At 51.7% G+C, this 14,651-nt stretch overlaps 1 protein-coding gene across 1 annotated transcript in view; it reads left to right on the forward strand.

Moving 5' to 3' along the window:
• Positions 1-7,889: 7,889 nt before the first annotated feature.
• Positions 7,890-14,651, forward strand: part of Ece1 (endothelin converting enzyme 1) — a 59,330-nt gene continuing 52,568 nt past the window's right edge. The window contains exons 1-2 of the mRNA XM_051171490.1: positions 7,890-8,020; positions 8,164-8,250. Of these exons, the coding sequence (XP_051027447.1) occupies positions 7,976-8,020; positions 8,164-8,250 (132 nt within the window). The 5' untranslated portion in view covers positions 7,890-7,975. The remainder of the gene's footprint in view (positions 8,021-8,163; positions 8,251-14,651) is intronic.

Here is a 14,651-nt window from a genome sequence, read left to right on the forward strand (position 1 = left end):
GCTCTGAGAAGATCTGGAAGGTGATGCCAGAGATGGACAGGACCAAACAGGTGCGAGGGGGGAAGGCAGGAGGTGGGGGCTGCTCTTGTCTGTCTGCCGTGGGTTGGAACCCCCAGTGATGGAACTCAGACTCTGGTTCTCCAGATGTGTGGCTGCTGGGTGTGTGTGAGCACCCCTCTGCGGTCCTTATAATTATACCTGCGGGTCCTCCTCTTTGCCTCCTGAAGAGCTGGCTCTTTCACAGCCCGCCACATGCAAGGGGGCCAGTGACTGAGTGCCACTTCCCTGCCTAGGCACCAGCCCACCACACATAAAGACCCGTGTGCTGGGGACTCCTCCCATCCCTGTGAGCTAGGGAAACCCCGAAGTACAGGAAGGAACTGAGATGCCAGGCTGTGTTTACAATGAGAAGCTGAGGGCCAGTTGGAGAGGAGAGGGGGGAAGGGTCCTGGTGAAGTCCTGAAAGGCTGCGTGGAGGAAGATATCTGAGCTGAGGAGTTAGCTGGTAAAGAAATCTAAGGGTCGAGCTGGGCGTGGTGGTGCATGCCTTTAATTCCAGCACTCGGGAAGCAGAGGCAGGCGGATTGCTGTGAGTTTGAGGCCAGCCTGGTCTACAAAGTGAGTCCAGGACAGCCAAGGCTACACAGAGAAACCCTGTCTCAAAAAACAAACAAAAACAACAACAACAAAAAAAAAAAAAAAAAAAAAGAAAGAAAGAAAGGAAGGAAGAAAGAAGAAATAAATCTGAGGGTCGTGAGCATGCAAAGGCTCCGGAGCAGGAACCTATGCTTTAGGGAACCTGACTTTGTGTTTTGCAATGGTTCTAGTGTGCATGGGGGAGGGGCTGCGAGAAATCCCAAGGGTCTGATCCTGGGGTGGAGGAAAGGTCAAGGTGCCAGCTGGCAGTTTTCATTCTATAGCCCTTGAAGTCTGTCTGTTAGCAGGACCTTGTCACTTAATTTTATATATATATATATATATATATTTTTTTTTTTTTTTTTAATTTATTTTGAGGGTTTTTTTTGTTTCGGTTTTTGTTGGTGGTGGTGGTTTGTTTGTTTGTTTTTTGAGACAGGGTTTCTCTGTGTAGCCTTGGCTGTCCTGGACTCACTTTGTAGACCAGGCTGGCCTTGAACTCACAGCAATCCACCTGCCTCTGCCTCCCGAGTGCTGTGATTAAAGGTTTGCACTACCACACCTGGCTACTTAATTTATATTTTTCTACCCAGAGTTCAGTGGGAGACAAGCCATAGGGAGATCTAGGAAGTAGGAGGCTAATAAAGGAAGGCTTCCTGAGGGAGCTGAGCCACTGGGGCCGTGACTGGAGGTCAGAGGTGACTGATGGGGGCTACCTGGTAGGAGGAAGGGGAAATGCATTGGGTCGCCCATGCGTTAGGAAAGAAGGGGAGGTGGCCAGCCAGGCATAGGCACCAAAGCAGCTGGCAGCAGCGGTCCTCAGGGCCTTCTGGGTTTAGGTACACAAGTCAAGATGGGCCAAGATGTGTAATGTTTCCACCATACTGTACACGGACCATTGTGACCCACTCCCAGGCATGGCTGCCGTGAGTCTCAAAGGAACCAGTCAAAAACCTGACCTCCTCTGCGTATTCTAACCTCGGTGGTCCCCTAAACCTTGGCTTTAGACCTCCCCCAGCTTCCACTTTATGTCCAGTGTCTCCGTTCCCTGCTTAAGCCTGTGCCATGAGAGCCTTTGGTAGCCCAAAGCTGAGTCTCTTTCCCCACCTACCCAGTGCTAGCCCTCTATTCCCACAGCTCAGATGGAGTAGCCTGTGGCCTCCAAAGAGCCTGGCATAAGAACTGGGCCCTGAGGAGGAGCCACAGGAAAAAAAGGAATGAGGGAAGACGCATCAAGAAGAGGAGGAAACCCTGAGGTCAACTCTTAGTTGTGTTAACCAGCTGGCCTTAATCTCCAAACCTGTGAAATGGGTGTCCCAGGGCTGGTCCCACAAGGTGATTGTAGACATGGATAAGATAAAGTCATAAAAGAACCTTGGATCTGGGTGCTGTCAGAGTCAGCAACTTGGGGATGGATGATGATGGTGATGATGGTGGTGGTGATGATATGCTGAGCTTGGGCTCAAACCCAAGGCCTTGGGAATGCAAAGCACATACTGTACCACTGAGCTATATTGCTAGCCTTGGCCAGTTACATTTATTGTTTTGTTTTGTTTAAGACAGAGTATGTGTCTGTACACATGTGCGCGCGCGTGCACACACACACACACACACACACACACACACACACACACGACTATATGATAGCAATACGAATAACGCAGTCACTTGCTATGGACCTTGCACCTAGGCACTTATCTCTAATAACTCATTTGTGTGTCACAACACTCCTGTGAGGGGGGCGCCCTGTTAGTTACCCACTTTTCCAAATGGTACAACTGAAGCATAGAAATGGGGCCTCTTGACCAAGGTCACACAGCTGGGAAGTGGCAGAATGGGGCAGCCGCCTGAGGTTTGAAGTGAGAGCTTTGGCAGACTCCCAACTCCATGCCTGTGGAGTGAGTGTGTACCGGGTGCCACGTAGCATCCCACAGATCCCAGCCTGTTGCTGGCAGAAACAAACGATGGGCACTTGGCCACAAGGGTGGCCCCCGAAGCAATGGAGACTTAGAAACAGAATGTGAAAACAGCTCAGGGTGTGGCCTCCCGGCCCAGGCGCAAAACTCCACTCTCTTTGTCGCCTCTGACACACTCCCAAGATTCCCTGCAGATCCCCTGCCTTGGGCAAACCAACCACATGAGCCATGTGAGTGACTAAAGCTTTTAGGGCCCATGGGATTCCTGGGTACCACCAAGCCATGGGCCTTTGTCATCAGAAACTCCTAAGCAGCTTTGTGTCTTGCTAGTGCTCATCCCAGACCCATGATGGCCACCACAAAGTGGGTTTTTAGATTTGGCACCATTCTCATCTGGTTCTCATCGCTTTCCCTGGACAGCTGGGTACCAGAGATCTGGGATCCACATTCCACAGGGAGCAGCAATTCCGACTTTACCATTCTTGATCTCAGCCAAGCCCCCCTTTGTGAGCTTAAACCCAGATGCAGCCCAGATTTTTCAGCGGGGTGGCGGGGGTGGGGGCGGGAAGGTGTCCCCACAAAGCAGCAGTTCTGCTTTTCGGAAGCTCAAGGGCAGGGTGTGGCACCCATATAACCACAGAGGAGGCCATTAAAACAAGCCCTGGCCATTCCACCAGCACAGGGCTAGTCTTCCTGGGGCATTCAGACTCCATGAGGTCCCCACCCGAAGTAGTCCTGCCTTCCACAAAGACCACAGGCCCTGGTATCCAGGACCCAGGCTTGTGACCTGACTCTGGTCCTCACTTTACTTGTGTAGCCTGGCTTCCAATGATGCCAATATGGGTGGGCTTGCAGCTAGGTAGAAAAGCTTATATCCTAGCTACCTCAGGGTCCAGCCAGGGCACTGGAGGAGTGAATCCTCCCTAACCCTCAGTCATCATCTGTTTGATAAGGGGACATAAGGATGTTGCCTGAAAGGGGTGACATGCTCTGAGACAAGAGAGACAGTCTTAAGTGACACCCAGTAGGTGTGGGGTCTGGTCACCACCTCCCCTTCCTCTGTCTATGGAAGACACACCTGCTGGGCTGTCCCAGGTGCCTGTGGGGACCCTTCATCTGTGGCGTACCTGACAGGTCCAGAGAGAGGACAGCCATTGCTGGAGTGTCACCCACTCAGCCATAAAGTTCTCCCCCTGAGCAGAGGTGGCTGAGAAGCTCAGCACATCTGAGGTAGGTGCAGTTTCACTTCAGGCCCCAGTTAGCGTTGCAGGAATGGGGCAGGGCTTTTGTGGGCTGGAAAAAAAAAAACCTTTTTGCAATGCTTATTTCTCTTGAGAGGCACCCGGGCCGCCTATGTCATCTAGCCACTTAACAGCTGTGGTGGGATGGATGGGGTGTGGTTGCCCACCCACCCATTTGCACCTCTGCTCAAACATCTGGAGGCTCTAGCCCCAGACTTGGCCCTTGAGGGAAGACACCAGTTGTCTTCAGCCCACTCCCATCTGAAGAGATGCCTGCTCTAGGGAGGTAGCATGGGGAGGGGACTGGAGGGGCGTATCATGGGGAGGGGATGGGGAGGGGATGGGGTGGGGAATACTGTCAGCAGTCAGGAGGTTTCCCAGAAGGGGAGGTCTCTGAAATGAACTGGAAGTAGGAGGAGCCATTGTTTAACCTGCCTGCAAGCTACCGCCCATTGCTTTAGTTTTATTCTGCATAAGAGGGGCCAAGGAATCCCACTAAAGGGAAAGGATACCGGGCTGAGAGGGGGGCAGATAGGGAACAGGAACCCCTTACTTCTCTGGCCCTCCTAGGTCCCAGGGGAGGTGTTAATTAGGGGAACCAAAACTCTTTCCTCTGGCCATTGGCACCTGTCAATGCAGCCAGATGTCTTGTTTTAGAAAACTCGTAGATGTTTTATCCAGGAATGAGGTAAAAGCAACTCCTCCTCCACCCAGGGAGAGAGGGGGGGGGGGCAGAAGTTTCAAGACTATGGTTTCCCCCCCCACCCTTGAGGTGGGGTTGGAGAAATGGTTCAGTTCCCAGCACCCACTGAGGATCCAATGTTCTCTTCTGGCCTCCATGGGCACCAGTTATACATATGGTATATATGCATACATGTAAGCAAAACACTATATACATGAAATAAGAATTTAAAAAATATTTATTTATTATTATGTATACAGTGTTCTGGCTGTACATATACCTGCAGGCCAGAAGAGGGCATCAGACCACATTATAGATGGTTGTGAGCCACCATGTGGTTGCTGGGAATTGAACTCAGGACCTCTGGAGGAGCAGTTAGTGCCCTTAACCTCTGAGCCATCTCTCTAGCCCGAAACAAGAATTTTAAAAAATCTTTTTCCCCCAAGACAAAGTGTAGCTCTAGCTGTCCTGGAACTCACTTTGTAGACCAGGCTGGCCTCGAACTCAGAGATCTGCCTGCCTCTGCTTCCCGAGTGTTGGGATGAAAGACATGCTTCACTATGCCCAGCAACAAATTTTTTTTAAAGATTTATTTATTTATCATATATACAGTGTTTTGCCTTCATGTACACCAGAAGAGGGCACCAGATCTCAGTATAGATGGCTGTGAGCCACCATGTGGTTGCTGGGATTTGAACTCAGGACCTCTGGAAGAGCAGACAGTGCTCTTAACCTCTGAGCCATCCCTCCAGCCCCAACAAATCTTTTTTAATATTGCCTACAAGTACATATGTTAAGTGCACATGTGTGCAGTGCCCGTTGAGGCCAAAAGAGGACATCTAATCCTCTGGAACTGGGGTTACAGATGTTTGTGACTGCCATGTGGGTGCTGGGAACCAAACCTGGATCTTCTGCAAGAGCAGCCAGTGCTCTTAACCACGAGTTCGTCTCTGCAGCGACCCCCTCCCCCAGTAAATAAATCTTTAAAAAGAGATACCTCTCCCCCACACACACCTTGCTTCCCACCCCCTCCCCCAGGACCTGTGTCCCTTGGACGTGTTTCTATGTTCCCGTAGACATTTTATTAGGAGCTGTAGCTTTCATGAGAATTTGAAGGCACTTTAACCCCTCGCCACTTAAGAACTGCTGTTGAACACCTACTCCATGCTTGGTGCTGTGGAATGTTCATGATTCTGGGCTGTGGGGGGAAGAGTGTCAAACAATAAACACCTAAAAACAGCAGCAACATTATTAACTGGGTGCCGGTGGGTGTATGTGGAGACACACCTGCCACCCCAGGCATTGGGAGATGGAGGTGGGAGGGTTGTGAGTTCAAGGCTCGCCTGGGCTACATAATAAGACTCTATCTCCCAAAGCAAAACAAACCCAATGGACACAGTAGGTACTATAAGGAAGTAAGAGGGCGGCTGTAAGAGATTTCAGGGAGCTTCTTGGGGGGGGGGTTGATTTGAACGTTTAAGCCGGTGGCATTTAATCTGAGAGTCTGGAGCTGCCTGTGGGAGGAGCAAAGATTAGAAAAGAACGTTCCAGTTGGAGGGAGCAGTGCCTGCAAAGGACTTGGCTGAGAGCAAGCAACTTAGGTATCTGCAGATCTGATCAAAAAAGCCAGGGTAGAGATCTGGGGCCTTGGTGGTTGGTAGTTGAAGGGGAGGGTCTGTGTCAGGCAGCCCTGAGCCTGGCAAAAGGCCGGAGAACACAGAAGACTCTGAAGCAAATGTAGTGTGATGAGATTTTCATTTATAATGGCTGGATAACTCAGGCTGTCGAGTGGGCCGTCAGAGGGAGCATCCTGGAGATGAATGCAAGTGGTCAGATTTGACAGCAAGCACTTTTACCAGTTGAGTCATCTTGCTGGCCCATAAAGCCTGGAAACTCCTAGGAGCCGCCTTCCTTACTGGCTCCGCCCCCTACCTTGGACAGACACCTCGCCCCTCCAGTCTTGTTCACTTGTGTCATCTGCCCAACAGTGAGAGCCAAGTTGGGACTGAACAGAAATGGAGGGGTGGCTCAGTGGTTAAGAACACTGGCTACTCTTCTGGATGATCTAGGTTCAGTTCCCAGCATCCACATGGTGGCTCACAACCATCCATAACGCCAGTTCCAGGAGATCCAATCCCCTACTGTGTCTGCCACTGGCACCAGGCACTGTGTGGTCAGAGAGACAGATGGTCATATGGACAGACAGACAGGAAAAACACTTATACACATTTTTTAAGGCCTAAAAAAGAGAATAGAAATCATTCTTTAGATAGCTGAAAGTGTTTGAGTGACTTATTAGAAGTGGGGTACCTTTTGAGACACTAGATTGGACCTTTGGGGTCCTGAGGTGGGAAAGAGGATGCCTGCTTCTCCATCCCTGTCAGAGACCACCTGTCCAGCCTGGGTCACAGGAGAGGTCCCTATTGAGGGAGGAGACATTTTAAGAAAGATCTTGTTCTCCTGAGAAGGGACTTCACCTTCCTGTGTTCTTGAAAAGTATTTTTAGAATTTTAATTAACATTCGACTTTGGATCTACTCCAAAGCGGTGAGGTTTTACTTATTTTTGCTATATTGGGGATAAAAGTGAGGGAGTGAGCTACCACTGAGCCACATGTCCAGCCCAGCCCAGCCCTGCCTAAAACAATGATCCGCCCCCCCTTTTTTTTTTTAAATTAGGGTTTTGATATATAGACCAGCCTGGCCTTGAACTCAGAGATCTGCATGCCTCTGCCTCCCAGGTGCTGGGATTAAAGGCACCACCATGCTCCTCCTCTTTTTTGTGAGAACTCTTACTTTTTTTTTTTTTTTTTGGTGTGTGCATGTCTGTGAGTGTATGGGCTGTGACACACGTATAAAGGACAAAGAACAGCTTGTGGGCCTTGGTTCTCTCTTTGCATCATGTGGATCCTGGAGATGATTCTCAAATGGTTGGACTTGACTACCAGCACCTTTACCGGCTAAGGATTCTAAACTTGTATGGAAGGGCCACTTCCTTTGAGGGTGGGTGGCAGACGTCAGATTTACTCAGCAGTTTCCATCGTGTCAGGGGACTTCTTAGAATTGTGTGAACTTCATTCAGCACCCTGGCTTTAAAACTTCCGAATTAGAGGGAAAAGGAACCGAGATGTGGGGGGGATTCCTGGCTCCACCTTTTCCCGCTAGCCTTCTAGCTCGATGGAAGACCCCCGTGTCTTATCTAAGGGCTGATGGCGAAGGAATCTGTCTTTATTGGGCTAGGCTTTGCTGACCTTGACTCTTGGTCTCCGCTCTTCATAATGAATGAAGCTTCTCTGAGACTCTATCCTGCCAGCTAGTCTGGAGCAGGGCACGAGAAGAAAGAGATCTCCACACCCCACCCCAACTCTCGCGGAAGGCCCAAGAGGGGCATGTGCCCAGCAGGCCACGCCCACCTCCCAGCGGGGCCACGCCCCCGGCAGCCCGCTAGTGGAAACACCAGGGGACCCGACCCAGACTGAGAGTCCCGTCCGTGGGGTACAGCATGCGGAACAGCGTGTGGTTGTCAGCCGTGTTGTCTGCTCTGGGGGTGAGGCGGGCGTGGCGTGCGGGGAGGGCCGTCCATTCGTGGGCTGATCTCGGGTGGCCGGGGCGGGGCGGCGCGCCAGGGCCGGCTTCCCCATTTGGACTATGGAGACGCTGAGGGAGTCTGTACTGCACTTGGCATTGCAGATGTCAACCTACAAGCGGGCCACGCTGGACGAAGAGGATCTGGTGGACTCACTCTCTGAGGGCGACGTGTACCCCAATGGCCTACAGGTAAGAACACTGACCTGTGCTGCTCGGGCATGCGCAGTCTGGCCTTATCCTCCTACCCACCCCGCCTCCAGTCTAGAGGGGAAAGAGATGGATTGTGTACCCTGCAGCTCTAGGCCCCCAGAGGACCCCTTCCTGTGCAGCTGTGCTCCGAGGACCCATTCCTGGGCTCTGAAGCTGCCTTCCATCCCACCTGCAGTCCCACCCATCCCTCAGATACAGAGTTGAAGTACAGAACTTTTCCCAGAAGAGGCTGGGGTGGTGCTGGGGGTAGTACTGGGGTTACACAGACCTGGACCCAGCACCAGTAGTCTAAAGCTGTCCCAGCTTTGGCATGGCGGCTCCGCCTCCTTGGAGCCCTGTCTGTGAAGGACTACCCCTTCTTACCTCTTCTCTAACTACCTCCATTAACAGGGCTTGGGGGTGGCCTTCTGTCCTCCCTACCTGAGCTTTGCCAGCCTACACCGGAAGCCCGGTTCCTTCCTTCCAGGGCCTGCCCCTGTGGGAATCCCACAGAGACTTGACCTCCCTGGCTTGCCGGTGCCTTGTAGGGGGCCAGGCTTTCTCTTCTCCTCTGCCTGGGGCAGAGCTTTCAGAACACAGGCAGGGTTTGGACTTGCTTGGGTAAGCTGGGATCTGGGATCCGGCTCCTGAGAAACAGTCCCGGAGAGAGGCAGGACCAAGAGAAGGATGTCTGCTGTGTTGGCCAAGGGAAGGACAGAGAAAACTCTTGGGTACCTTGTGAAGGACACCTAATCAAAACTTATCTCAAGGTGGTGCACAGAAGGAGGGGAACCTCAGTCTGCCAGGCCCAGCTCCTGGCAGCTACAGGTGTAAGACGCTGGAATTCCAAGCTTAACAACCGGAAATGGCCTTTATTGAGCTCCTCTGGTTAGTGATGTAAATCCAGGGACTCTTAGGCCCTTCTCCCCAGTGCTGCCACTCACTGGGATTTGGCCCCTCAACTGCAGCACCCCACTCAACCTTCCTCTAAGCATTAGGGTTACCCTTCTACTTGTATATGAGAAAGTAGAGTCTCTGAGGGGGCTGATGGCTAACTTCAGGAACCATCTGCGTGCTAGAAATTGGAACAGGACAGCCAAACCCAGCCTGTCTGGGGTCTCTTTCACTGTGGAGTCTTCAGCCCTTGCCCTGCACAGGTCCAAGTCTCATCGGCAGTCTCTTTTAGTCTCATTTTTCATAGAAGGTTCTAAATGCATCAGCGTGTAAAGCATCTCTGAATTCACAAGAAAACAATGCGCTGTCATAGCCGTAGTCCCCTCTGGGTGTATATAGCCTTTTCCTATCAGCAGCACATTCAGCCTAGCAAGATTGCCCGAGAGCACAGGAAACTCTCTCTCTCTCTTTCTCTCTCTGAAGCAAAAGACCCAGGTGTGAATTCTGACTGGAGACTTTGGGCAAGCTGTAGAGTCTCTGTCAGCCCTTATCCATGAGATAGGGTGTAAGAAGAAATGGAGTGATCTGTGCCGCTGCTAGGATTACTGTTGTGTGACCCATGAGGTAGGGGCAGGTAGCCATATCACAGGTGCTGAAGCTGGCACACAGGAAGGGAACAATGCATCCTTGTTGTGCGGGGTGAGCCTCTTGGTGTCTTGGTGTCCCCACAGCAAATTGCCTGTCTAGGTATATTTTCTGATTTCCGTGCAGAAAATTTGGGAAGGTTGCTGAGAATTTGGGGACATTTTCTGTAGGTGCCCTGCAAGTCTTGCTGGGAGCCTCCATGACTTCCCCCAGACAATGCCAATTAAAGGTGTGCACCACCACCACCAGGTTTATTGTTGTTGGTTTTTAAAAATTATTTATTTAATTTCATTTATGTGCACAGGTGTGAGGGTGTTGGATCCCCTAGAACCGGAATTCTAGACAGTTGTGAGCTGCCATGTGGGTGCTGGGAATTGAACCCGGGTCCTCTGGAAGAACAGCCAGTGCTCTTAACCGCTGAGCCATCTCCCCAGCCCTGTTGTTGGTTTTTTGAGACAGGCTCTCGTGTAGCTTAGACAGGCTGTGAGCTTACTGTGTAGCCAAGAATGGCCTTGAAGTTCAGCTTCTTCCGCTTCTGCCTTCCACCCACCGGGACTTCAGGCTTCCACACCCAGGTGTGTGCAGTGCTGGGGACCAAACCCAGGGCCCCGTGTTTGCTGAGCTACATGCCCTCTCCCTGCCCCCAACCAATATACACAGTTGTCCGTGTGTCAGGAGCACAGAGCTTTCTTTACAAGACGCATCATTATTGTTGCCCACCTCTTAGAGCCTCTGCAAAGATTCAGATCGGCAATAATGATTTAAAAAACAAAAGTTGCATCTGGTGCTCTGAAAATGGACTTAGGTGTCACAGAAGCTCACTGCACCTGATACCTCAGGGGTGCCCCGGAAAATAACAGCATTTTCCTTCCAGAGCTCTGCTTCATAAATGCCGGTTGCCTGGTACCTTGTCTCTCACTTATGTGCATGTGCAGAGAGAGAGGGGCAGGGGGAACAGACAGACCAGACAGAGAGAGACACACACACACACATACTCAGATACAGACAGACACACACACACACACACACACACACACACACACACACACCCGATTGCAGTAGCTTGAAGGAAGATGGCTGAGGTTATACCTGAGCTAGCATGGGAAGCCTAGCCACAGCTGTCTACTAAAACCTTTGAAACACATCCAGTTACTTCTGGGGGGGGGGGGGGCAGGAAGGTTGGAGATTAGGCAAAAGGAAAGCTGAGGTACAAAAATCTCCCACCCACACCTTCCCACTCCCTGCACAGGGCTGTCTTTGGAGAGTGATTTGAAGGACAGACCCACTTAGGACTTTCAAACAACTTCTTCCTTGTCGGGAGGGACCTTCAGCTCCATCCCCCAGTTATAGTGTAGGACTCTTGGCCAGTGGGTTCTAGACTCTGAAGCAGCCACTCACACCTGGTAAGGTTACCCACCTTCCCTCCCGTCCCCCACCCCCTGTGCTGGAGAACTGGCTATTCCTCCTGGGAAGAAAAATGTCTCCTAAGACTGTGATTTCTCTTAGAGGTCTGTCCTTCTGGAGTCCCACAGGAGGGACTGTTAAGCTGTCACCATCCTCTTTAAGATTAGGTGTGGAAGGGCAGGTGCCAGGTGGGACTTTGACAGAGTTGCAAAGGCAGCATAGTATTTACTGCTCAGGGCTGACCTCAGTATCCTCAGTCGGAAGTCTACCTCATGGAAAAGTTACTGGAAGGAACTTCCCTAAAATGACACCCCCACGGAGACAGGGGCCCCCCCTGCGAGGCTGAGCTGTCACGGTCTGCCTGCTCTGAAAGGCTGAGTTTGAGGCAGAGAGCCGGCATGATGCTGGGCCTCTAGGCTCCCCGAGAGAGCTTTGGCAGACAACTCCTGTTTGCTGCTCCATGAAGCCAGGTTGCTGGGGGCCCTTAGACTCTGAAAGCTTGTTTAGCCTGGTTCCCACCCCTGGCTCTTCTCCTGGGCCCTGGGGCAAGCACTCTTCTTCACCTGCAGAACTTGTTCTTGCTGTAAGCCTAGGTGAGCCAGGCGTTCACTTCTGTAACCGAATATTTATCCCCACTTATAATGGGCTTTGTTTCCCTGTGCGTTGCAAACCCTGGGAACAGCAGGGCTGGACACCTCTGCTTTCTCTCTCCCGGTCTGCTGCTGTCTCTAGCTCCACCCCTCTTCTTGGCCCCCCCCCCCCCCCCCCCCCCCGCCTCTATTTGGAGGGCATCCCTGTCTCTCCTGCTCTCTGTTTCTACCTCACAGTGTTGAATAGGGCGCTGAGCCTGCCAGCGGGCTGAGAGTCCACAGCGACTTTAAGTCCATCTTTGGGGTATCATCTCTGTGCCTTGGCCAAAAGCCACTTCCCAGTCACCTCTCAAGATGGACTGGGCTCCTTGGCACTAATCCTTCTGCCTTCCAAGTGGCCGCAGCCTGGGTCCCTAAAATCGGCATGACCTCCTTTCTGAAAGAAAGCATGAGATCACATACTTCCTTGTGGTCAACCTCATCTCATGGGGTCCTCTCCAGGGCATATGTATTGGGGGCAGGGCAGGGCTCAGGGAAAAAAGGTAGAGTGGTACCCTGATATCACCCAGACCCATCCACCACACTGGAATTTGCCCAGCCTCTCCTGCTCCTAGCCCAGAGCTTCCAGGTAACACTTGCCCCCAGGAGCTGCTCCGAATTCCCTCTGCCCTGAGGCAAAGCCTGTCCAGAACCTCAGAAGTGCCTGGCCCAGCAAATGAAAGTCAAGCAACAAACATGACAAAGTCAACGGTCCTATTTTCAAAGCCCGTTTGCAGTTCTTACTCAGAACTGAGAATGTTTTAATTCAATTCTGACTTGATTCTAATTTAATTCGCAGTGGATGCCATCTGTTTGGATTCAACACTTAGCTTGACATGGAACAATGATGTCCCAGCCTGCTTGTTTTTTTCCTCTGAGGGGCGGTGGGGCCCCCTGGACAGGAGCTGTGCCATCTGGAGAGATGGCTTGTCTCTCTGTGCCCTTCACTTCTGCCCCAGAAGCCCCCGTGAACTGCACATCCTCCGGCACGCACGCTAGTACCTGGTCTTGGGAACTCTCCCACCAATCAACAAAACAGAACAAATGGGTGCCAGGCACAAAAAAGTCAGCTCTCGCCGGGCGTGGTGGCGCACGCCTTTAATCCCAGCACTCGGGAGGCAGAGGCAGGCGGATCGCTGTGAGTTTGAGGCCAGCCTGGTCTACAAAGTGAGTCCAGGATGGCCAAGGCTACACAGAGAAACCCTGTCTCGAAAAACCAAAAAAAAAAAAAAAAGTCAGCTCTCAAACATTTCTAAGGTGTCCATTTGTTTCCTCTCCTCCTTCCATGTTGTTTTTCTCAGCCATCCCTTCTGTCCTCCCCCCTCACTTCCAGGCTGTCTCTTTACCTTTCATCTCCTTATTCCCCCCACCACAGCACTTTAGTGTCCTGAGGAGGTGGCGTTATCCTGCTTTCTCCACCCTCCCCCCAAGCTGAACAGTCTGTCCCACCAGCTCCTCAGCATTGCCATCAGGCAAAAGAGGCCTCTGGAACCAAGGCCCTCCTGCCTCTTTGCTCTGTTAACTGAGCCACAGCCGTTGGGGCAGGAAAGACCACAAGGTGGAAGAGAAAGGCTGGGACAAGTCTTAGAGCAGAAGGACAGCCAGTTGAAGGGACACTGATGTCAGTGTCCCTAGCAAAGCTGCACCTGGCACAAAGTCTTGGGGGTGGGGGTGGGGGGAGTCTCTCTGAGCACCAGAACCTGAGGTACACTTAAGTGAGATAACTGATGTTCAAAGGGCGCTGTGTCTACGGGAGCATGTGTCCCAGGTTGTCTCTGAACAGGCGAAAGTACCCTGGACAGAAACCTCTACCTCTTCCTGTTTAAGAAAGCTGACGAGGGGCTGGAGAGATGGCTCAGTGGTTAAGAGCACCGCCTGCTCTTCCAAAGGTACTGAGTTCAATTCCCAGCAACCACATGGTAGTTTACAACCACTTGTAATGTAGTCTGATGCCCTCTTCTGGCCTACAGGTGTACATGCAGGCAGAACATTGTATGCATAATAATAAATAAATAAACATTAAAAAAAAAAAAAAAGAAAGCTGATGAGCTGGGCGTGGTGGCTCATGCCTTTAATCCCAGCACTCAGGAGGTAGAGCCAGGCGAATCGCTGTGAGTTCGAGGACAGCCTGGTTGGTCTACAAAACAAGTCCAGGACAGCCAAGGCTACACAGAAAGACCCTGTCTTGAAAAGAAGGAGGAGGAGGAGGGAGAGGAGGAGGAGAAAAAAGAAAGAAAGCTGACAGGATCTCCTCAGATAGCCCTCTGTCTCCCTGCAACCTGGCCACCACCATGGGGTGTATGCCTCCTGGACAGTCACAGAAGTCTCTGATTCTCAGCATCCTTTTCTCAGTTTTAGATCCTAGTTTTTCTTCCGTAAGAAGTCCTCAAGTTCCTTTTTCTCTTTTAGTCCCCAGGGTGTGCCCAAGGCTGGCCAAGATACCCTTCCCTAAGGTGACCCATCTCAACCCTCATGTGCCAGTTGTGGGATGCCTTCTGACCTGCTCTGGGGGCACCCCTGCACAGCTGTGTGGGAACTCAGTAAGACAGTGGCATATCCCTGGGCCCTCTAGTGTGCTGGGGACCCCTTAAGGACTGCTGTTGTTCCTCTCCTTGCCCCCTCCTCCTCATCCACCCCCAAAGGGCAGGTGCAGTGACGTCTCTTCCAGTCCTTTGGAGGGACTTCCTGTTCTTTCTCAGAGCTATGCCTTGCACCCGTGACCGTCTCCTCTTTTATTTGTCCATACCCAACCCAGATATCACCTGCTCCAGGAAGCCTTCCCTGTCCGCCCATCTCTTCCTTATCTGCCTCCTCTCCTGACAGAAAGCA

The sequence above is a fragment of the Acomys russatus genome, chromosome 29 (genome assembly GCF_903995435.1).
Source record: "Acomys russatus chromosome 29, mAcoRus1.1, whole genome shotgun sequence".
Lineage (NCBI taxonomy): Eukaryota > Metazoa > Chordata > Mammalia > Rodentia > Muridae > Acomys > Acomys russatus.